Source organism: Panthera tigris, chromosome D2 (genome assembly GCF_018350195.1).
Source record: "Panthera tigris isolate Pti1 chromosome D2, P.tigris_Pti1_mat1.1, whole genome shotgun sequence".
Taxonomy (NCBI): Eukaryota; Metazoa; Chordata; class Mammalia; order Carnivora; family Felidae; genus Panthera; species Panthera tigris.
This window is the reverse complement of record NC_056670.1, coordinates 74650112-74673808: the sequence shown is the minus strand read 5'-3', so window position 1 is coordinate 74673808 and position 23697 is coordinate 74650112. Positions and strand designations below refer to the sequence as shown.

At 46.3% G+C, this 23697-nt stretch overlaps 1 protein-coding gene across 1 annotated transcript in view; it reads right to left on the bottom strand.

Annotated features, from left to right (window-relative positions):
• The window catches only part of GRK5 (G protein-coupled receptor kinase 5), a 211105-nt gene extending 188823 nt beyond the window's left edge, over window positions 1-22282 (bottom strand). Inside the window, exon 1 of the mRNA XM_042960773.1 lies at window positions 21981-22282. Coding sequence (XP_042816707.1) covers window positions 21981-22032 — 52 coding nt within the window. The 5' untranslated portion in view covers window positions 22033-22282. The remainder of the gene's footprint in view (window positions 1-21980) is intronic.
• Window positions 22283-23697: the final 1415 nt, after the last annotated feature.

The window sequence follows — 23697 nt, the reverse complement described above, 5'->3', positions numbered from 1 at the left end:
GGCTACCAGTCCCCAAATCCACTGTTATTTCCAACAATAAATCCCAAATATAACACATGTTCAAAAAGAAAGAAAAAGCATCAGAAATTACTCAGGCAGATGTTCTTGCATCTTCATATTAAAATGATTCATGCTTTTTTGTTATTGAACCAATTCACGAGTTTGGGGGAGTTGAAGCGGCCCGAGTATGTCTTATAATGGGCTTTCAATGGAAGACAAAATTGTCATACACTCCCACTCCACAGCAGTGGTAACACGTCCAGCCAGCCCACAAACAGTAGTACATTTGGTTTCTCCTTCACCAAGGAACTGATCTGCATAGACTTGAAAGGTATGATTTCGTTTTCGAAGCTTATTCCCCTGCTTTAACGCTGTCCAATTACTTATATGTCAGTGAATTCCGGGATAGGGTTTTCCCATGCTCATAGACAGATCAAGCTACTGTTATTCTCTGTCCGCTCCCCTGATTTGTTTCTTTAACATAAACCTACACATGAAGAACATCACAACTGATGAGAGCCAGATTTAGAAATTAGAGTTTACACCCATCCTGGGCTTCCAGAATAAGGGACATCAGCATCTCAACTCCATCTGAAAAAAATAACCTCAAAATATATTTCTGCCTCCTACTGGCTGTGGAAGTTGGGCAGGATTCTTAAATCCTCTGTGCCTCCCTTTCTCATTATAAAGTGGGATTAGCCAGTTGTGCCTGCTTCGTTGGTTTGTGGTAAGGACTCAGGAAAATAAGACAAGTGCTATGTATTATTTAGCAAAAGTATTAGCTACTATTACTAAAATTTTTTTTAATTTTTTAAATTTACATCTATTTATTTTTTTGAGACAGAGAGAGACAGAGCACAAGTGGGGGAGGGGCAGAGATAGAAGGCGACAGAGAATCCGAAGCAGGCTTCAGGCTCCGAGCTGTCAGCACAGAGCCCGATGAGGAGCTCGAACTCACAAACTGTGAGATCATGACCTGAGCCGAAGTCGGACGCTTAACCCGCTGAGCCACCCAGGCGCCCCCCTCTGACTAAAATTTTTTAACACCAATGTGAGGTAGTAACATGGCTGTTGAAAGGGCACAGACTGAGGCCTGGGTGCAAATCTCACCTTTTTCATTAATATCTGTGGCTTTGGGCAAGTTAAGGAAACTCTCTCCATTTTTCTCGTCTGTGAACTGGGGATAAAACTAGTATCAGAAAGCAGTTGGGAGGAGAGCCCTGGTTTGCATAAGCACCATGTAAAGTTTATAGCTGTTTTAATGACGATGAAACCAAGGCTTACAAGAGGTGTTACCCTCTCTGGGGGAAGCTGTCCATATAATGAGTTTATGGATATGTCCAGGCTCCCACAAGGAAACAGATCTGGGATGAAACCAGTGTCTGCCTCCACTTCCGGACTCCACACACGGCTATTGTTCCTAATACCTTGAGTTTACATTTCCATGGTGACCAGCATGTTTGTTTACTTGTTTCCTGATTTTTTTTTTTCTACAACTAGAGTCCCACAAGGGCAACCAGGCTGCGGATTGTACTGTCTGTGGCAAACATCAAATGCACCTGCCCCTATGCTCAGGCGAAGCCTGGGATAAATGCTCCCCAGCCTTCCTTGACTCAGGGCACATTCTCTTGATTCACGTCCCACCCCTCCAGGCCTGCCTTCTTGGGCCGTTTAAGGCAGGTATCCCCTAAAGACATGGCTTCTGACCCTGAGTGAGCCAGGACCCCTTAACTGGTAAGCATCAAATTATTGGTTTGCCCACACAGGAAGCCCAGGTTAGTACATCTCGCTCCTGAGACAGCTAGAGACCAAACATCAGATAACGTGTTGAGGAATCTCTCTCTCTCTCTCTCTCTCTCATTCATACTGTCTTTATTCTCAGGCAACGGCCACCAGCAGCTCCAGGCTTCACTTCCATCAGCTTGGCAACCCCAGAAGCAGAAGAGCAGCACTTTTCAGTGAATCACATCCTCATCCCTAAATCCGCAGAGGGAGGGGGAGGGTCAAAGACAGAGGGGCTCTGATTGGCCAAGCCAATGAGAAGTCACCCCCACCTAACCTTGAGGACTGACTATAGAGGAGGGGTGGTGTCCCAAAGCAAAAGGGAAGTGCTGTTAGAAAAAGAAAGAGCTGGTGCCGGGCAGGGAAAAACAACAATGCCATCTGCTCCCAAGTTCTTCAAAGCTGCTGCCTTGCCTTCACCTCCTGAGGACCTCCAAGGCTCCGAGCTGGCCATCCCTCCACTCAGTGAGGCCCAGGCCACGCCTGTATCTTTCCCCAGAGCCCGCAGTATCTCCCGGCTGCCCTGCAGGGTCACCTGGGTTCAAACTTAATAGTCTTGTCCTTCCACACATCTTCATGTCCCAAGTTCTGTAGAATCAGCCTCCCCAAAGCTGCTCCCACCCACCCCACACCTCTTTTTCGCAGGACCACATGCTTCTCAGAACTACTGCCCGTCTGTCCTCACAGCCTCTGCTGCCAGATTCACTGCCTTCCAGCTCGGCCAGTATTAGCCTCCTCTGCTCAAAAACTCTCAGTGGCTCTGTTTTGCCTAAAAACTTAACTCCAACTTCTCACCCTGGCACTCAGAGACCTCCCCATATGATGGTCCAGCCTTCCTGTTCTGTGCCCCCCTACAACTTCGTCATGCTTCAGGTGAACGACTACTTCAGGCTATTCCCCCATCACCACCATTTGGCTCTGCCGTCCCCACTGCCAGGAGCCTGTCTTCACCATACCCCACACGGTAACCTCATGCAGTAGGATTCCCACAGCACTGGCTTAAGGGTCAGTCAGATCCAGGCTCTAACATTTACCTGCCCTTTGACCTTGGACAAGTATTTTACGCTCTGTGGGTTTGTCATGTGCAAACGACAGTGATACCTAACTTATCAGATTGTAATGCAAAATCGGTCTCTACAAAGTCCCTTTCACAGACCTGGCACCCAAGAGGGGCCCTTTAATGGCAGCTCCACACAATCAGCCACGAGACTTCATGGCGCGACCCAAATGCCGTCTCTCTGTGATGCTTTTACGAATCTCCCCCCCCCCCCATCATGACCGTCTTTGTACTTAGATTCCACCTTGTAATGTAGTTGGCCATGCACCTGTCCTCCCCAAGGAGATCAGAACTTCTGGAAAGGGAGGGGCAGTCTCTTTCATCTTTGCATTCTTGAAGATCTCCACTAGTGTTATACATCCAGGAGGTGCCTGAATCGCATTAGTGAAATTAACTCCGACTATGTGCATCCCAAAGTATTCCTGCTTATTAGTCACTAGTTCACCAGATAGGGGTGACAGAAATCCAGTACCAACTGGGCACATCCCTGGTTACAGGACTCCTGACAGTCACGGTGTCTCTCTCTTCACCAACTGCCCAGCCTGTCACATAAGAATCAAAATGCTCACCTCCCACAAACTATTACATAAGGAGAAAATAAGCAAATGACAGTGGTTACCATTAAAGCAAACATACCGTGCCTGTGCAACCAGAAAAATCCAACCTGACAAAGCGAATGCCCTAGGGGGTTTCGATAAACCACAACGCTGGTCAGGGCACTAGGAAGGTTCCCATTCTTCCTTCTTGCCCCAGTCTCCCCACCTCCAAAACTGTTACCCAGGGGGGCTACCTTCTTTATGCACCAAACCTGACAATAAAGGAACATAGGCTTTTCCCAAAAATCAAATTCATCCTTGAAAGCAAATTCACCATTTTAGCCGAGTCAAAAAAAAAAAAAAAAAATGTGCCAGATGCACTAAGGCATTTATTACACAGGTTCAGTCAAGCCAGTCAGTAAACAAATGGGTCCAGGAGAAACGTCAAGGCTCATTTAAGCAAGATGGCTAGAGTAATCTTATGACTTCCCATGATGAAATGCTAAAGAGGAAAACCTTTGGTGAGATCTGGAGGGCCTAACATGCATTGTTTTTAAAAGTGTTTTATTTCTTTATGATCCCACCAAGCAGACTTACATTTATTTACAAGGCACTAATTGCCATCCTCCCTTCTCCAAATGAAAATATCTTGTTTTTCCAATTATAAATATATTGTACGCTCACTATACAAAATCTAGGTTCTCCTAATCTCCCCTAGGTCATGATCATTTCTCCACATCAATAAGAATAGATCACCATAATACTTTTTTTTTTAAGTTTATTTACTTATTTTGAGAGAGTGTGTGCACGCGTGTGTGTGAGCAGTGGAGGGGCAGAGAGAGAATCCCAAGCAGGCTCTACACTGCCAGTGCAGAGCCTGATGCGGGGCTTGATCTCACAAACTGTGAGATCATGACCAAAATCAAGAGTTGGACGCTTAACCAACTGAGCCACCCAGGTGCCCCAGATCCCCATAATTCTTAATTGCTACATATGAGTCTGTTATTTGAACATTCCAAAATCCATTTTATTAATCCCTACCAATGGTCACTGAAATTGTTTCCAATTTCTGTTATAAATACTCTCTACCATTTATAACCCTCTGTATATCCTTGTACACAGTTTTCTTCTTAAGATAAAATCCTAGAATTGGAATTTCAAGGTCAAAGGTTACATAATTTTAAGTCTTTTGATGTATATATTATCAGACTCCTTGAGAAAGACACCAATTTGCACTCATATCAGCAAAGGGAGTGTAGTGTTTGGAAAAAAAAAAACCATCTACCCACACTTCCTTATCAACATGTTACATTTTTGCCATTCTAAAATTCTGCATATACACGAGATTCTGTTTACTGGTGAGTTGAGCATATTTTCAGGTGTAGCGAATCCCTATGTAGTGCTTGTCTGACCAACACCCTTTCTTCTCCCCCTAGAAACCACCTCCCCACTTAATACCCCCATCCTCTCTAGCTGTAACTAGAGCCACCCTGTTCCTACAATTTCACCCCTATGGGCTTTAACCTAAGATTCCAAGAATTAATGCCTGCAATCTACATTAATTGTTCCAGAGTGCTCAGCCAACACAAGACAGGCCAATCAGAGTCATTCCTTAGTTTTTCAAATCAGGATCAGGGAGGAAAACACCAGTCTCTCTCTACTGGTGGAAGTTATAAGATGTGAAACATGTTTCCCAACATATGGAGAAAGTGGTGAGGAAAATAGGAGGCTGGTAGATCGAGAAGCAGATGAGAGAGACGGAGAGCACTAGTAATGTTCAAGTTCCAGGTCACAGGGGTTCTGAGGCCATTTGGGTCCCTGTACTTCCCACCCTTCCTTGACATACAAGATACCCCAACTTCCCGCCAGAAGAGTTCCCACTTGCCTATACTAGCTCAAACTGGATTGTTGTCACTTGCATCCAAGACTCCTATACAATTAATATAGCTTCTTTCCTACATGTTCTTTCTTTTGTGAAATACCTCTTCATTTTATGTGGTCATTTCTCTACTGGGCACTTTCTCTTTCTGATTTCTCTGAAAGTATCTCATATGTTAAGGCTATGTTCCCAGTTTGTCACTCAACTTTCAACTTGTGTTATGACCTCTTTTGTCAGAGGTTTGTTTTGTTTTGTTTTGTTTTTTGCCTTGCCAACTATGCCAGCCTTTTTTCTTATGATTGTGCCTCAGAACTGTAAGAAATATTCACCCACACTTTCCTCTAGACTGCTTATAGTTTCATTCTTTACAAATCTAAATCTTCAATCCATCTATAATTTGTTTAGTTAGCGTAAGGTAGGAACCCAATGTTATGTCTTCCCCAGTGATTCATGAGCCAATTATCTCAACACCGTTTCCTGAGTAAACCATTCTTTCCCCTTTTATTTGAAATGCTTCCATTATTATATACCAAGTTTTAGCGACACTTGGATCTGTATCTGGACCTTCTCTCTTATTTCTATTTGGCACGTGGTCTCTATAATCATGAGGGCATTATTCCTACGTGATGAGAAAGATACTGAGGGGCTAAGTTACTAGCTCTGTGACCTCAGACAATTTGCCAAATTGCCAACCCACCTTTTGCCACCTACAGCCACAGAAAACTGAAGCAAAAGAGAACCGCCAATCCTGTCAGTATCCCCCTAGACTGTGAAATCTGTGTGGCCAGTCAAGATAAGGCAGATGCCTAGACCAAACGTTGCAGGCGAATGCACAAGTGGGTCAGGAGTTGCCAGGAGCCTATGAGAACGCTTGGTGGTGCCCATTCCCATTCGAACCCCGTGGGTGACAACAGGTCCCCAACCACAAGCCTTGAAAAGCAGGCAATGCTTATCAACCTCGAACTCCTTGTAGGATATCTCCAGGTCTACATGACCACGTTGCCATCACTCATGTCTAGATGGAAAATTCTCGCATTTTCTCAACAATATTTACTTATTGTTTTCTTTGGCCAGACAGAACACTCTGTATTTTTAAACTTTCCAGGAAGACTGTTTATTAAGATAATACAGTGAAGAGCAATCAAAATGTTTATTTTTGACTTTGATTTAATTTTCCTTTCTATAATCCACTAAAGAAAATGCACTAGAATCATGCATTTGCCTTTCTTAGATTGCAGGCATCAGTTAAATTAGCAGCGGTGGGGTTTTTTTCCTGTTTGTTTCTATTACAATGTAACCCTTCCCAGCACTAATTCTTTCCTTGGAGTAATTTCCATTTTAACGTGTTCTGGCTGCTCTTCAAATAAACCTTGAATCTTATTGTGAAGTACCTGCACTTGAATTACTATCAGTGGAAAATACACCCAGCAAATTCTCAGATCTGAAGGGTAAATAGAACTCTGGAAACCACACGGGCAAAGTGTACATTTATACAGCTCAGGGAGGTCAAGTGATGCGCCAAAGCCCACACAGCATGTCGATGGCACCTCTGCCTTCCCCTTCAACCTTTTCGCGAGAGGCTCAATAGACCTTTCGGGAATCGAAACATCTTCGCTTAGGACACTTAACAGCAACAGAAAATACCAATATTACCTTGAAAAGAAAGAAAGTGGGTGTCTTGACCCCACCTCTGGGAAGTTATTAAATGGCTGTGTCCTTGAGCTCTGCCAGATGTTAGCAACACAATATCTCCCATCCGCTAACAGAGTCTGATCCTCGGCTGAATGTGTCTGTTACTTGAATGTGATGTGCAAGGAAAGCACCGACCTGGGAACCTAGAGGCGGGAAGTTCTGGTTTCAATTTTACAGTAGGGAGCGCAGTTATCTTCTAATATTAGAAGGGCCCCTCTCAGCAGAGGGTGGTGCATTTCTTCTGGATGCCTCCAAAGAGCGGAACGAGGACTTAATGTACCAGGCATACCTGGGCTTGACTGCAGACTTTGGTTTACCAGTAGCATTTGGTGAGGCCCGGGAGATACTAGGAAAGAAAAAGACTCTGGTCCCAGCCCTCAGGGAGTTTGCAATTTAATGGGTAAAGCAAGAAGCCTATCTAATAAATATTCTTCTTTACTTCAACAGTTCGAAATAGGATGGGCTGCTTGAGGGAGGGAGTTGAGTTCCCCAACACTAGAAAGATTTGAGCAGAGGACAGATACCCACTGCCAGGGAAGCTGCAGGGAGCCCTATTTGGAGAGCTGGGTTGGAGCAGAGGCTCAACATCATCTCAGGAGAAAGTCAGGAAATCTTTAGAGCAGTGGTTTCCATGCCTGGCTGATCCTGGAGAGTTTTTAAAATACAAATTCCTAGGTACTACCCAGGAGCTTCTGACTCAGATCATGGGTAGGGCTTTTTGTAATGGGTTGAATTGTGTCTCCCCCACCCCACAAAAAGAAAAAAAAAAAAGATATGTTGAAACCCTAACCTCGGAATGTGACCTTATTTGGAAACAGGGTCTTTACAGAGGTGATTAAGTTAAAATGAGGTCATTAGGCTGGGCCCTAATCCAGTTGGATGTCCTTATAAAAAGGGAAACTCCGGACACGAAAGGAAGACCGTGTGAAGACAGCTAAGAAAATGGACATCTACAAGTCAAGGAATGCCTGAAGCCACCGGAAGCAAGGAGAGAGGCCTGGAACAGACCCTTCCCTAGCACCTCCAGAGGGAGTTCTGGCCTCTAGAACAGTGAGACAGTGAGTTTCTGTGGCTCTAAGCTGCCCATGCGGTGGTACTGTGTAGCCCTGGGAAACAAATGGCAGCCTGGGATTCAGGCCCAGAGCTGCTGAATGGCCTCAGAGGACAATCCTGGCCTGGGGACCAGTCCTACGTTAGAGGCTGCTTCTGCTCTGGCACCACATTCTGTGTGGGCTTCCTCTGGTCCTCAGACCCCTCTCCTGAGGCAGAAAGGAGCTCAGAGATGACCGAGAGCCCACGGCCACATACAGACTAATTATCCAGTCAATGGGCAACCCTTCTCCGTTTGGTCACCCAGCTGCTTCCAGGCAGCAGCGAGCACTGGAGTACGAGCCAACACATGAGCCAACACATCTACAAATGCCTCCAGGAAGAAAACGCCACTCTCTCCTCCAACAGTTAAAAACCGAAATATTAAATAATATTGAAATAAATATTGAAATATTGAAAATATTGAAATAAATATTGAAGACCCTAGGCTTCAGACTCTGCCCTCATGCCAAGCTTCTCTTGGAAGGAGACAGAGAGGGAAGGGAGGGCCAGTGACTTGTTTTTGTTGTATTCTACTGTTTTCATTTGTGCTTTTGATTCTCAAGGTGAGACTCCTAGAACTAAGAGTCTTTAAATAAGCGTATCAAGATGTTATACAACATATAGGATATTCCTACGCTGTTTATAATATTCTTAAAAATCATAAAACCTAAATGGCCCACGATACGTGCTTGGTTCAATACACTATTAAACTCGCCCAAGACGATGAAAGACACAGACCCCTTTAGAACCGGATTACCCCTCAGGCTTTGGTAGAAAACACTCAGCATTTCACTGAAATGACACTCACACTCGGTTTCCAAAGCGTTTCACAATTTTTCCCAACACCACTCTGTTTCATGGGAAACTATAAACACAGATACGCAGAGGCTCTACAACATATTGCTGACTGAACACAGCTGCAGAATGGTGTGTGCACAGTGCGTCATTTGTGTACAATGTATGTGTATGTTAACGTATGCGTGGACACAGAGATCGGGAAAAATGTCCACCTGAATGCGGACGGTAACTATCTCTGAGGGGTGGAACTCGTAGCCGGGACGCATGGGAAGACACAGATTTTTACTTTCGTCTTGATGTTCCACATTGCTGTTTGAATGTTCTTTAGCAAACAGGCATATTGTCCGTGAAAATAAATTTTTTTTACTCTTAAAAATTAGACAGAATGACTTCTAGTTCATTGTGAGTCACAGCCACACATTGGATTCTTTTTCAAATGTCTCATATATGCTAGTATTGACGTTCCCATAACTGGTAAGGTTGATGAGGGCTGTGACAGCTGTGACAGAGCAGAAAGAGGGTCAGGCGTGGAGACGGGGCCTGGTGTTGTGTCCAGACTCTGGAGCTAGGAGAGTACTCTGTGCTAAATCGTTCAACCCTCTGAGCCTCCAATTCTTCGTCTACAAGAATCGGGAAGAATAAAGCGTACTCACAGGATTATAAAGATCAAATAAAAAACAATGGACACAAAGGGCTTTATAATTTCTCAATGATTCTTCTAGAAAGATGGGAGACTCCATAAGATGGGAGACTCCATTGTTCGCCCTGTCCGCTTTCCGGAGCCTGCCACGGTGCCAAGTACACAGGAAACAGACACCAGATACTGGATTTATGACACCGGGCAAGACACAGGAGCCGATCCAGGGCCATTCCCATCAGATGTTTGCTTCCGTGGAACCCCCAAGCTCCCATATTTAAAGCAGACATTCAGAGTGCAAAGGCCCACCCTGGGTGAATGAAATGATACGCAGACATAGGTTCACTTCTAAGCACTTGCCCAGGAACAAGCCGACTCTGAACAGACCTCTCAAACCCTTGACCCCCTCACGTTCAGTCCTAAGATGTGTTTAAGCTGCCAGAAAGACTGGTGAGAATACCAGGCACCATGATATAAAACCATCAGCCACCCAACAGTTACCAAAATGTAAACCGAGAAGTGTACTTGAAGCGTACCCGGAAACTAACCTTCACCTTGGTAACCCACGGAACCACTGAGGAAATCAGGTTTGTCCTTCTTTAATTTATATTCTGTTATACGTTATAGAGAATTAAGCTTTAATTTTCAAAATCCCTCTAATTGGATAGTACTGATGGGAAGACATCTGGGGCAAATATCTAGGCTCGGTGCGTTCCATCCCAAGCAATGGTTAGTGGTTTGTAGAATGAGTGTGTGGCAAAATAACCAGTGGTTGCTAATTATTCTATATCACAGGGTTTGGCATCATCCATAAAGCCCCGCCATGCTGGCCTCTTCCTCTCCAGAGAGGATTACAGAATTGCCTGTTTAGAAATTTTTTTCTCCAAGTTAACATACGTTTTCCTAGTCTTAATTGGATCCAGCCTCTTTGCCCATAAGCAGAAAAGCAACGTTTCTATAATGATTGCATCCTTCACAGGGCAGGCCATCAGCCTTTCCTAGGTCTGGAAGGATCATTGGCTTCCTATTTTCTTCCCATTTGCTCAGCCTCGTTCAAGTGGTGATGTGAAAAACATGTGAAGATTGTGTCCTAAGGTGCCTTCGATTTAGCCAAAAAAGGTATGAGCGTCACGAGCATGAAACATCTCCTCCAACCCACACAGAGCCTCAGAACTGGGGAGAACTGTTTGCCCCAAATGTTTTGATCTAACGCAAATATTTATTTCTTCCAAAACAAATAAAACAAACCCCTTCCAAATTGGGGGTGGGGGTGGGAGAGTTTGCCAGACATTTTTCACAGTTAAGACAAACATTTGGAAAACATTTTCCAATTTGCCCTATACCCTCCGTTAATCTTTCTTAACCACGTCGAATCGTTTCCTAATTTACCATCTACTGTGACATCAAGGCCATTTCTTGAAGATCTTACTTTCTCTGCTCTCCCGCTCTCCCCCACGCAACTTGGAGCATCCATCAAGTGTTTCTTGAACAGACCAGACACGTGCTCATTTGGCAGACACCCTCCCTAATCAGTGACTGTAGGCTTAGACACATGGACCCACAACAGCACTAGACTTGAGAAAAGCTGGATCCTAAGACATTGTTTGCCATTCAAGTTTGGGGCCCAATTCCTTGTCCCCCACCCCTCCCCTATTTTTCCTAGGGCTTGGAGTTCCTCCTCACAGATGTTATCCGAACATCCCAACAAGCTCCTCCCGAGTGCACTAACAGACAACATCGAGATGAAGCAGAACACATTTCTGCATCAGCCATTACCAAGCTGTTTTTCTTGGGCCATTTGCTGACCCTCCAGCTTGTTTTCATTTCACAAGTGGTGTAAAACCCTTGCCAAGGTAGAACTCCGTTTTCAAATGACGTTTCTCCAGACCTTTTATCAGCTATGCCCACCAATTACATTGGCTGGGCTCCCTCTGTCCTGCAGCTGAGTAGTTCTATCCTTCACCCCTCCCTCCCTTCCTGACCTGGTTAAGCTAGAAGGTTCACCTTCCCTTGCAGGGGCAGAGCAAAGGCCTGACTTCCTGTCCCCTCCTTAGCAGGCAGTGACATCATGCTGCCTCTCCAGCATCTCAAGTTTGACGGGGACCCCCTAGGAAGAGACCCTCTCAGCTGCAAAGATCCTTGGAAAGGAAAGCTGCTAAATTAATGCAACACACACACACACACACACACACACACACACACACACACACACACACACGTTACTGTCTTCTAAATGCAAACATTTAAAGTTTACCACTGAAAAATGGAAAGAGGTTAACCCTGAAAAGCTTTTATGGAGGAAAAGGCTGCCTCGCCCCGGGACGGAGACAGGGATGCCCTGAGATCTGGCAGAGGACTCACTCTGGCGGGCTCCCCCCACCTCCCCCACCCCAGCCCCCTACTTTTTAATCAAGTAAAGAAAACTGCAGAGACCCGAGCACACACCTAAGGTGCCATCAGGCAGAGGTGCCTGAGGGCAGGGATCTCCCAAGGGGTAGCAAGCACCCCAGGAAGGGGGGCATGGGGCAGACGTGACCGGCAAGGGGTAAGCCAATGCCAGCAGGAACGGGCCTGCCCAGTGCCATGCGTCAGCTCTGCCGAGGAAAGGGAGCAGCACGCTGGCAATGACATACCCTCACCACCACCCATCTGGTTTAACACCCTGTCCCTGAGGGGCAATTCTGTGGCCTCTGTGGCAAGATTCTCTCCAAGCTCTGCCAGGACGACAGGCCAAGAGGCTGACCTTGCTCTTTTGATGTGTCCCTACGTGTGAGGGATGGGGGAGGGAGGAAGATGCAGGTAGAAGGAGAATATCAGTAATGAGGCTCCAGAAAGGACCAGAGCCATGGGTGCACACATATAGCCCCCTCCTCAGTCACGGATTCATTTGAGTTGATAAACAGTTCTACTTACTTACCTACTTATTTATTTATTTATTTATTTATTTATTTATTTATTTAGACAGAGAGACAGAAGTAGGCTCCACTCTCAGCATGGAGCCCGACACAGGGCTCGATCCCACAACTGTGAGATCATGACCTGAGCTGAAATCAAGAGTTGGGTGCTTAACCAACTGAGCCACCCAGACACCCTAGGTGTTTCCATTTTAAAATAAAACTGTTTGGTGGCACCTGGGTGGCTCAGTCGGTTAAACATCCGACTTTGGCTCAGGTCATGATCTCACGGTTCATAAGTTTGAGCCCCGTGTTGGGCTCTGTGCTGACAGCTCAGAGCCTGGAGCCTGCTTCGGATTCTGTGCCTTCTCTCTCTCTCCCTCCCCTGCTCACACTCCGTTTCTCTCTCTCTCAAAAATAAATAAATATTTAAAAAATTAAAAATAAATAAAAATAAAGTAAAACTGTTTAGGTGTTTCCATTTTAGAGTAAAACTGTTTATGGGGCACCTGGGTGTCTCTCTCTCCCTCAGCCCCTCTCCCCCACTCGTGCTTGCTCACTCTCTCTGTCTGAATAAATAAATAAATAATAAACAAATAAATAAAATGGAAACACCTAATGTGAGGATTCACCTATCAGTAGTCATTCACAACCTAGTAGGAATTACTTCATCCAATGTCTCAAATTGGCATTGACCTGAAATCAGGGTGTGTGAGGACAATTATACTCCCATTTTGCCTTCGTCAGGAAATCTGACAGAGACCCTCTTTCTCTTCCATAATTGCAACCTCATGGGCATTTATTTTTTTAATGTTTATTTTTGAAAGAGAGAGAGAGAGAGAGAGAGAGAGAGAGAGAGAGAGAGAGAGAGAGAGAGTACAAGCAGGGGAGGGGCAGAGAGAGAGGGAGACACAGAATCTGAAGCAGGCTCCAGGCTCCGAGCTGTCAGCACAGAGCCCGATGCAGGGCTTGAACTCACAAACTATGAGATCATGAGCTGAGCCAAAGTTGGAAGTTTAACCGACTGAGCCACCCAGGCGCCCCGGGCATTTACATTTAGAAACCATACTGCCCTGAGAAATGAGTTTGCTTTTTGGCTTACATGACATGGAGGGGGAAGACTTATTTTGGAACATTAAAGGACTGCGGAAGGTGGCTTGAGGAAAGTCCACAGTTCAAGTGAGTTCCTTTCTCTCAACTCAGTTTCCCCATCTATTAAACCAGGGTAATCTCTAGTCTGGAAAGTAGGGAACAGACTAATAGACCAACTGAGAAGGCTTGGGGCAGCCAAGGCACTGGCCACAGTGAGCCTCTGCCACCGCACAACAGGGCAATCATCTTATCTGTTTATCTCAGTTTCTTTGGCTTTCCCCACATGCCCGGAAGTTGTCCTTCCAGGTTCATTTCATTGTTGCCTTTTAAAGAAAGATTGATACTCCACAGATTGCAAATTCCTAGAGACAAGGCAGGCCCTATGGAAATTAGCCTAATTTATTACTGACTTCTGTCAGGAGGATGTTACCAGTCGACTCTGGCACAACTTCAAATAGAGTTCCTTGCTTCAGACACCAAAGAACAGCAACTAACTGTTTTATTGTTTCCAATGCTTATGCTGCTCTAAGCCTGCTCTAACTGGGTTATCTTTAAAATCTTTCAAATCTCACAGGCAACAGTTTTTAAGAAGAAATCATTTGAAAGCAGATCCAAAGATGGTGTGTTTTTGACATCTTTCTCCACCGTCTTATTCCAATCCGTCCTGTTCAGAAGAAATGGAAAGCCTTAAAATTGTTTTACCTATTTTCACCCTTGTTTTAAAACAGCTTCTTGAAGTCCACAGAAAGAGTTGGGTTGTTGGGGTTTTTTTCCCCCTTCCTTCTGTGGATTTACTGTATATATAATTTTTTTTTCTTAATAAAATGATTGTTTTAAAATATCCTCAGGGCGCCTGGGTGGCTCAGTCGGTTGACTGCCCAACTCTTGGTTTTGGCTCAGGTCATGATCTCATGGTTCGTGAGATCAAGTCCTGTGTCAGGGTCCTTGATGACAGCACAGAGCCCACTGGGGATTCTCTCTCTCCCTCTCTCTACCCCTCCTGCACTCACACACGGGCATGCCCCCCACTCTCTCTCTTTCTCTCTCAAAGTAAATTTAAAAAACTTTAAAAAATAAAATAAAATAAAATAAAATAAAATAAAATAAAATAAAATAAAATATCCTCACATCAGGAGTTTCAAGAAGGAACATAGGGCTCTGTCTGCATCTATAATATGCACTTAATTTGAATCAGGAAAGTCAGATAGTTGCTCAATCTAGGCAAATTTCTCAACAAGATATGAAAAAATAAAAATATGACTGGCTCATCACCACCACTAATATCTATGAGTGTCCTTGAACTAAATTTTTCTCCGAAGTGACTCATTCCTAATCCCCCAGCTGCCCTCCCTACCTCTGCCTTTTTCCCTCTCTCTTCTCCACACCCTCCCATTTCCCTCACTCTCACTCCTTTACCTTTCCCCCAGTTTTCATGTCAGAAGCTAGGGGGCTATTGCCCTCTTCAACTGAATATGCAGAACCCTAGAGCCGCTATGTCCAAATGAACTTTTTGCAGTGCTGGGAATGTTCTATATGTGCGCAGTCCAACCCAGTAACTGCATTTGAAATGTGGTTAGCATTCTTAAGGAACTGAATTTTCAATTTTAATCATTAAAATGTAAATAGCACAAGCAGCTAGTAGCTGCCATGTTTGGACAGCACACCAAGCTAGAGAACTAGATGCCTTCAACCCTTCCAGGTCATTCCAGGTGACAGGCTGCATCAGAGGACGTGCTCAAACCAGTCCCAACAAAAAGCCAGAAAGGAAGGCGGCCTCCTCCGTCGTCACTCCAGAAGGGCGGCCCATCAGCCCCACCCAGGCCACTGCCCTAGCTCCAAGGTTCCACCTAGAAGGCACCCCGGCACACCACTCTTCCTCTTGGATCTTGCCATGTCTCAACCAAATGGTCCTCCTGCCACTGCTTCGAGTGTTTTCCATTTGCAGGAACGCAGGAACTGACCTTCAGGAAATCACAATGTCTTGGAAAATTAGCAGTTGTCCTGCACACGTCAGCCTGTCCCTCAAGTATGACCTTTGAATTATCCTTAAAGTATATTTTGGTCCCTCAGGCTACTGAGGACCAAGTTCCAAGTTCTAGAAACGCCGAAGGCAGTACAGTAACCTAGCTATGCAGGTCACAGCACCATCAACTTCAGCTTTTGGAGGGGGGGGGGGGGGGGAGTCTAGTTCTACTCATATCTGATTTACCAGTTTAAAAGCCCAAGACAAGGGGCGGCTGGGTGGCTCAGTCAGTTGAGCATCCGACTTCAGCTCAGGTCATGATCTCATGGCTCATGAGTTCAAGCCCCACATTGGGCTCTGTGCTGACGGTGCAAAGCCTGCTTGGGATTCTCTCTCTCCCCCTCTCTTTCTGCCCCTTCCCCAGTCACGCATGCTCCCTCTTTCTCAAAATAAATAAATAAACTTAAAAAACAAGCCTAAGACTTGGGACACCTGGGTGGCTCAGTTAGTTGAGCGTTGGACTCTTTGATTTCTGCTCAGGTCATGATCTCACAGTTTGTGAGTTTGAGCCCCTGCATCAGGCTCTGTGCTGACAGCGTGGGACCTGCTTGGGATTCCCTCTCCCTCTCTCTCTCTCTGCCCCTCTCCTGTTAGTGCACTCTCTCTCTCTCTCTCACTCTCGAAATAAATAAGTAAACAAAATTTTTAAAAGTCTAACATGAAAACGATGACAGGCCCCTGACCTGTAGCAGCATGTGTATAAGGCTGATATCCTCCCACAGGGTCCTTCAACAACAGATGCTGAATGAATGAATAAATGAATGAATGAGTGAGTAATTCTACTCTTAAGAATCTCCGAAGACAAATTAAGAATGGTTTTCTTAACCTCTGGTTAGCCAATGGTTGGAGGGGCATGGGTGATGGTCTAGTGAGGAAACAACTGCTTTCTTTTTAAAAGGTAGCATGATTGGGGCGCCTGGGTGGTTCAGTTGGTTGAGCATCCAACTTCGGCTCGGGTCATGATCTCACAGTTCATGAGGTGGAGCCCCGCATCAGGCTCTCTGCTGACAGTGCAGAGCCTGCTTTAGATTCTCTGTTCCCCCTTCTCTCTCCGCCGCTCCCCCCTCCTCAAAAATAAACATTAAAAAAATAAAAAATAATAAAATAGCACCTTCTTATTTAAAAAATAATTTAAAAATTAAAGGTAGCATGATTTGGGGGGGGGGGGCGGTGCCTGGGTGCCTCAGTCGGTTAAGCATCTGACTCTTGATTTAGGCTCAGATCATGATCTTACAAGTTCGTGAGTCTGAGCCCCAAGTAGGGCTCTGCACTGACAGTGCAGAGCCTCGTTGGCATTCTCTCTCTCTCCCTCTCTTTCTGTCCCTCCCCTGCTTCAGTGTGCGTGCTGAGCCCCACTCTCTCGATCTCTCTCAAAATAAATAAATAAACTTAAAAAAAAAAAAAGGTAGCATGATTTATACAAAATGGTGTGTGTCCTCCAGTGTTTGAATGGTAGTAAATGGAACAACATGGTCTTTACCCCAAAAAGATAAAGTTTAAGATGTTTGATTGATTGATTAAAATCTTTTCTTTAGGATATTTTAAAATAAAATCTTCCCTGAAATAGAACAGAAAGTATTTTAAAGTAGAAATCACTCCCATTATCTAAGCCCGTATGAGCCATTTTAATCATTTAAAATCACACCTTAAAACCCTTTATCTTCACTATTCTATTTTGATATGAGGTGTGGGGGCTGGAGGGAATAGGACTGGAGAAATTCCTGAAATTCCTTCTCTACCTGTCACCTGTTTGTAGTCACCTTCTCTCATGTTCTCAAGTTTCCTTTCGGTTGCATGGTCCACCGCAGTGATATCTTTTGGTAACCATGAGACTTTTTTTTTTTTTACTTCAAAACAAATGTCTAGCTATCATAATGCTTTACCTTGAGCCACAGATATATTGGCAACAAATCTGAACTTTAACTATCGCCCGCAGTCCTGGATGGTTTCCCAAGAACACTGGGAGCTCCCAGGTGTGAGGTGAATAGCCCTTGGTAAAGGTGGATTTGGCCATATATTGAGCTCTTTCCTGAATCCGCATGGACATTACTAAAGACTTCAGCCCGGACCCAAAGTGTATCATTTAGCAAGCCACTGCAAGAGCTACAGCACGAATCAAGCTTTTTGGAGTTTGGAAGCTGACAAGAAGCAGCTAAGCTACCGGAAGATAAGAGCCTTGTGAGCATTTATCCGATGATTTTTAAAACAGGCAGCTGGATTAATTAAAACCGTCACTTGAAGTCTTTCTGTTAAGAGAGCTAGGCCTTCTGAAAACATCGCTTTTGGTGTCTGTACCTTACAGTTGTCAGTACTGAAAAGAAACTTAGAGAAAATCCACGGCAGTTTCATTTATCGGCATTGTACTTAATGGGCCAGGCAGCTTCTCGCCAGTGAATGCTGTTCCTCTTGCTCTCCCGTACGGTTAAGATCGAAGCGAGAGGCCGCGGGGTGGAATCAGTGTGCCTGCCGATGGCAGTAAGGAGGCTTAAGCTTCAGAGACATTCCAGCGTTCTAATAACGAAGTATACGGACATGTCGGTTTTATCATCATGAACTAGGGGTGCAAGGGAAAGAGGATGGGGAGCGGGGGTGGGGGGTGGCGAGACACGGACTTTCGGTCCTGTTGTGGAATGCTGAGGCTGTGGGGGAAGAGCCTGCCCCTCGCGCCTGCCCCTCACAGGTTCCCTCCCTCCTCCTACTAGCCTCTGCTAGCCTCTGCTAGCACACAGCCTCACCTTTTCCCCAGGCCCCTATCTCATCAGGAAGAGCCAGGCCAACAAGTCACAGAGTTGTCGGAGAGAAAAGTTCCTACGCACTCTGCTTTTTGGCAATTGTGACCAATGGCAAAGTCATCACATTTCTGACTTCTGGGTTCCTGTGCTCAGTGTCTGCTGAGATCATGAGCGGGAAAATATGATCAGTACTCCCTCTGTCGTCCTTATCAATCAGATATGGCCATTGCTGGCCCTGTGAAGGAAGGTGAGCCCTGGCAGAATGGCTTCTCATCACTGTTCACTCAATGAGTGAGGCGAGAGATCTAGAATATGAGAAAAACATAAAAACCTTTACTGCAACAACAAAACCAAAAAGAAACACACAAAAGGAATTCTGCAAACACTCCTTCTCACTATTATTTCAACGCCAGCTTGCGTGCCAATTTTCTGAGATTCTAAAATGTAAACAGATAGATAGAGAGAGAGTTAGTCTGGATCTCTTTTCATTAAATCCTTAATCACTTAGCTCATTTCCATAAACTGGCATGAATTCAGCCTCAACTTCTCTTTTTCCTTAACCACTTTTTAGGAGAGTAATCTGAAGTTCCTAAGAGTGATCAAGGCAATGTTTTCTCATGAGACCAGGACAAATAAACAGCCCACAACATACATTTGGATGGTTTAAAATTTTGAACTTAGATCTTCCGAGATCTATCTTTTCTTATTCCAAAACAATTTTCACAAAGGTGCCGTGAGTTTGCTTTGTTTTGTAATGACTAACAATGAATCATTTGACTCTAATCCACTTATAGATTTTCTCTTTTATTGCTATATTCATGTTTTCCCCTCATACATATTTTATTATGGTAAGAATTTGAATATACAGTGAATTAAGAAGCCATCTGCCTTTAAGAATGCATAATAATAACAAAAGATAGGCCCCAAAATTACCCACCAACATGGACAACTACAATTTCCTTTATAACATTTCCAAAGTGTGTCTGTCTTTCTTCAAGGCCTGTTTCTCTATTGTTTGGGACAAATGTGACTTTTACTTGAAAGCCACATTTTAAATTGTTTACAATGTATTTTGTTAAGTGAACTAAATTAAATTTCACATACGCCCATTATATTTCTCATCTGTAACCTTTCACAAGAATCTCCAAGTAAGAAGTGCTTTAGAACATTCTAAACAACTTGGATTATTAAAGATACTAGAAATTTTATGTTAGATGTTTCATTAAACTGAAATTTTCATTTCTGAATATTTAGAAAATTTATTTTTCTCTTCTCAGTTATATACTTGAAGTCACTCTTTCAAACTAAGGAGTTTTCCCCCAAAATTGCTTTTATTTCTAAAACCTTCCACACTAACTAGAAGCCATGTGCTCAGATATTTAATAAAGACCCAGTGAGAAGAAAGTGGAAGCCCTTAAAATCGTGGATTCTCTTTAAACATAAGAAAGAAAGAAAGAAAGGAAGGAAGAAAGGAATAAAGAGAGAAACACACATTAAAAAATGCAACTTCCATGTCAGTGATTAATTTTTCTCATTCATGTGTCAGTCTCTCTGTTTCCTTACAGACAAGGCCCTCTCCATTTCAAAGACATCGTCCAGAGCTATTTTCTCACTGTGAGATGACTACCAAACTCCCCGAGAAATTGAAAAGACTTCCAAACGCAAAGGAAGTGAAAGGCACATTCTCCAGCACTTTTTATCACTGTAATTCGGTCATTCCATATAGGCTTCCGGCCTTCAGTTCTCTTCCCTACTGTTCTGAAAAACCCAATTTGTTAACCTGCCAAACAAAAATATCAGGCTGTGGAAAAAAAAAAAAAAAAAACGAGAGAGACCAGTTTGGGAGAGAAAATTGATAACACTTTGCCAACTCCAAGCAAAACATTTTAAAAGAAGCCACCAAATGCTGAAAGAAGAAAACAGCATGCCCCAGGCAAACGGATGTGTAGAGCGGCAAATCTAAAGAACAGAATTTCTCCTTAGGGGAGAAACCAGTGAAATTTGCAAAGCCTCCAGCACCACCATATCCAGTGATTTCCCAAGAAATAATTTCAGAATGGAGGGAGGGTGGAAAACTTTCCCAGCCCCCAAGCCCTAAGATATGCCACCACGTCTCGCCACTAGGTGGCGGTTGCAAAGGCAGCGAGAGGGGGGCTGTTTTCGCCACTTCTTTCCCTCCAGGACGCACAGCCCAGTCCAGGGGAAAGCCCACTGGATCCCACCTCGATCCTGTTCGCTAAAATGCCAGGTTAGGTAAAAAGAAAAAAGCTCAGGGCTTACAGCCTGAAATCACCAAGTAACAGCCTCGCCTACAAATCTGTTCTCACCAAAGCTGACCAATGGAGCGGGGACGGACGTGCATATTTTAAACTCTGCTGGGGTTTTCAAAGCAAACCTTCCAGGCAGCTGGTTTAGAGCACATGTGACGACGAAATTACGACGTGAAGCCTGGGTTGAGTTACTGGGCTGTGCATCACCCACCCGCACAGCGTGTACAGAGCCACAAGGTGATGGAACTGGCTGGGTAAACATGAATCGTTTTATTGCGAGCCAGAAATTCTTCCTTCATTCATCAAAGTGGGTGAATGAAAATATGAAGTAGGTAAGGCATTTTTGTGCGCTGCCCCCTGAGTCTCCTTCTGAAGTCAAGACCTTACTTAGGCTCCCTTCTACCTGGGGCGTCAAATAAAGCCTCCTCCCATGAAAGAGAAAAACCACTTCCCCTTTTTGTAAAACGACTGCACGCCAGAGCTCAAATCTTGGCAAAAGAGATGTTACATAAATTCCAGGTGTTCCTAAATATGTATGTTTACATGCAATCATTTTAGGAAGCATCTAAGTTTCTGGGCCACTTTTTCTTTTCTTCTCTTTTCTTTTCATCTGAAGGAAGAGGCCAAATGTGTGTTTATAGCTTTGACCGAGGCTTTTACCCACTTCGTTTTGACGATATTTCCTGCCAGCTAAATGCAGGAAATCTAATAATTTGCACCCAAAATGCATCTAAGCACCCAGCACACTTACCTTTCCTTTTTTTTTTTTTTTTTAACTGAACCCAGATCAGGCAGTTCAGTTACCTCTCCCTCCCATCACCAAAGGGGAAAAAACCCAACTCTGAAATACCGAATTATTTTCTAGGTGATTTGTACAGCCATTCTCCCGTTATTCTATGAACAGGCTAATTCCTTAACATCTTACTTTGCCTTTAAAAAGCTTCCTTCCACACGACGGGATTTCCCTAAGAAACATTCCCAGCGGATGGTTTCCAGCAATAGCCTATATCAACTCAGCCTGCGCAAGCAAAGACTTGGCTTCTGCTAATTCCACTCCCCCCCCCTCCCCGCCCAACACACACACACCAATTCACACACACACCAATTCACACTCACAGAAACATCCCGGGCCGACTGGAAAAGCTATTTTGTTTGCATGTTTGCCCATCTCTTCCTGAATGAATGCTTTTCCAACTGACCTTTCAACAGCTGCCGAGAAGGCACGGTCTGTAAGGTTAGAGCCGGAAACTAAGGGATATTTTAACATCCTAATCCCTGCAACCTCTACGTTTCTCGTTCTCTACTCAAGTCCAGATTCTGTGATCCCAAGGGCAGGAACCCTGAAGCGTCTGCAGGGCAGCTCTCCGAGGTGTCCTGCTCGCGACCAACTCACTGCAGGCATCCTGCACACGCACAACCCCAGCCTACTCGCTGCCCGACACCCGCACCCTGGCCCGTGGCGAATACGCCAGGCACGCACCAGCCCTGCCTCTTACCTTCCCTGGCTTTCAGCAAGACCGTGTTGGCCACGATGTTTTCCAGCTCCATTGACAGTCGGCGGTCAGCGAGGGAGCCTGCCGGCGGGGCTGTCAGCTGCTGGGGGTGCTGCCGCTGCTGCTGCCGCTGCTCGGGCTGCCGCTGCTGCTGCCGGAGCCGGGAGCCGGGAGCGAGCAGCCCGCCTTGCCTACCGCATTATTCCTGCTCTTATCCCTCGGAGTTTTCCCCCTCTGCGAAGAGGAGCTGCCGCCGCCGCTTCTTCCTCCCTCTGTGTCCCCCCTCCCCCCTCCCTCAACACTTTCCCCCCCACCCCCCACCCTCCGCGTTTCTCTGTCACTCCATTCTCCACCCCTCCGGCTCCCTCGGATGCTTTAATGCCTCGGATGCTTCTGCCTCCCCTCCGTCCCTCCCGGGGGTGTGGTACTAGCAGGCTTGGGCGGCCGCACTGCGCAGGCGCCAGGCGGGCCGCGCCTCCTGTCTCGGCGCTCACAGGGCCGGGCCTGCTGGGACTTGGAGTCCTCAGGACCCGCGGCGCTGGGGCCAGACTGGCGCGCGGCTGCCGGAGTCCGAGACCCGCCCCGGGACTCTCACCCAGAGTCAAGGCGGGCGCGGCCCGGGGAGGCTAGGGGCGCGGGGTGGCGAGGGGGCAGCGGGCGAATCGAAGGCGGTTCGGCCGAGTCGGAGCCCCCCCAGTCCCGGGGCCGGGCTCCCTCTGGCCCGCTTCCCGCCTTGCCGAGAGCCGGGAAAGCGAAGTCCACGGGCCACGGCGGCGGCGGCGGCGGCGGCGGGCGTAGCGCCGCGTTCCGGCAGGAGCCGGCGCGGGTCCTGGCCGCCCCTCCGGGCGTGCTCGGGTGGGAGGAAGGTCAGCCCGGCGGGCTCGGCACGCTGCGGCCGGCCAGTGTGCGCGGTCTCACACGCACACGAGCCGGGACGCCGACAAAGGTGTACTTTGTTTCCGCCGAGGGCGCGAAGGGGTCTGCGAGTCGGCGGCGACCCGGCGCTGGTGGCGGCGTGGGTAGCCGTGCGGCCTGAGCGCCCCCTGGTGGCCACGGGGTGGCGGCGCGGCGGCAGGTCCACGCGGACCGCGCCCCCCCAGGGCTCGGCACCGCTTCCGCGCGCTGGCGGGCACTCGGGGGATCCGGGCGTGGGAAGCGGCTCCTTTCTGCTAATAAAGTGCCTTGCAGCAAGCGGGACCCGCGATTCCACGACCCTCGTTACAGTCAAACATTCCGATTTATGAAAACGCACACGGAATCGCCCGAGTCGGCCGTGGACAGCAGTAACGAGTAACGGCGGGGAGCCTGTGTTGGAGATAACGTTTTCAGACTCCGAGCGTATTTATCTTGGGGCTCTGAGCGCCTTTCAGCTGTCTGCTCAGAACATCAAGCCTTCAGATCTACTCTCAGCCTCTCTCCCTTGCTTCCTTTGAACGTCCCACTCCTGGGAAACGGGCCCTCAGTCACCCGTGGTCGGCGACGAGTGTCCTCCGGGCTGGGGGAGGGGCGGCTGGCCCCAAGGAACAATGAGGGCTTTGCCTCCTCTGCATCCTGTGGGCCGGATATCCGTTCAGAAACCTGGCTCTGGGCCTTCTCTGCCAAAAAGGAGGAAACCTTCTGTCCCTAGGGCTGCCAGGAAGTGGCAGGGAGGTGCCGGGAGAAACAGAGAACAATTACTACACATTGGAGAATGTACAGGAATTAATAGACTTTCGAAGCC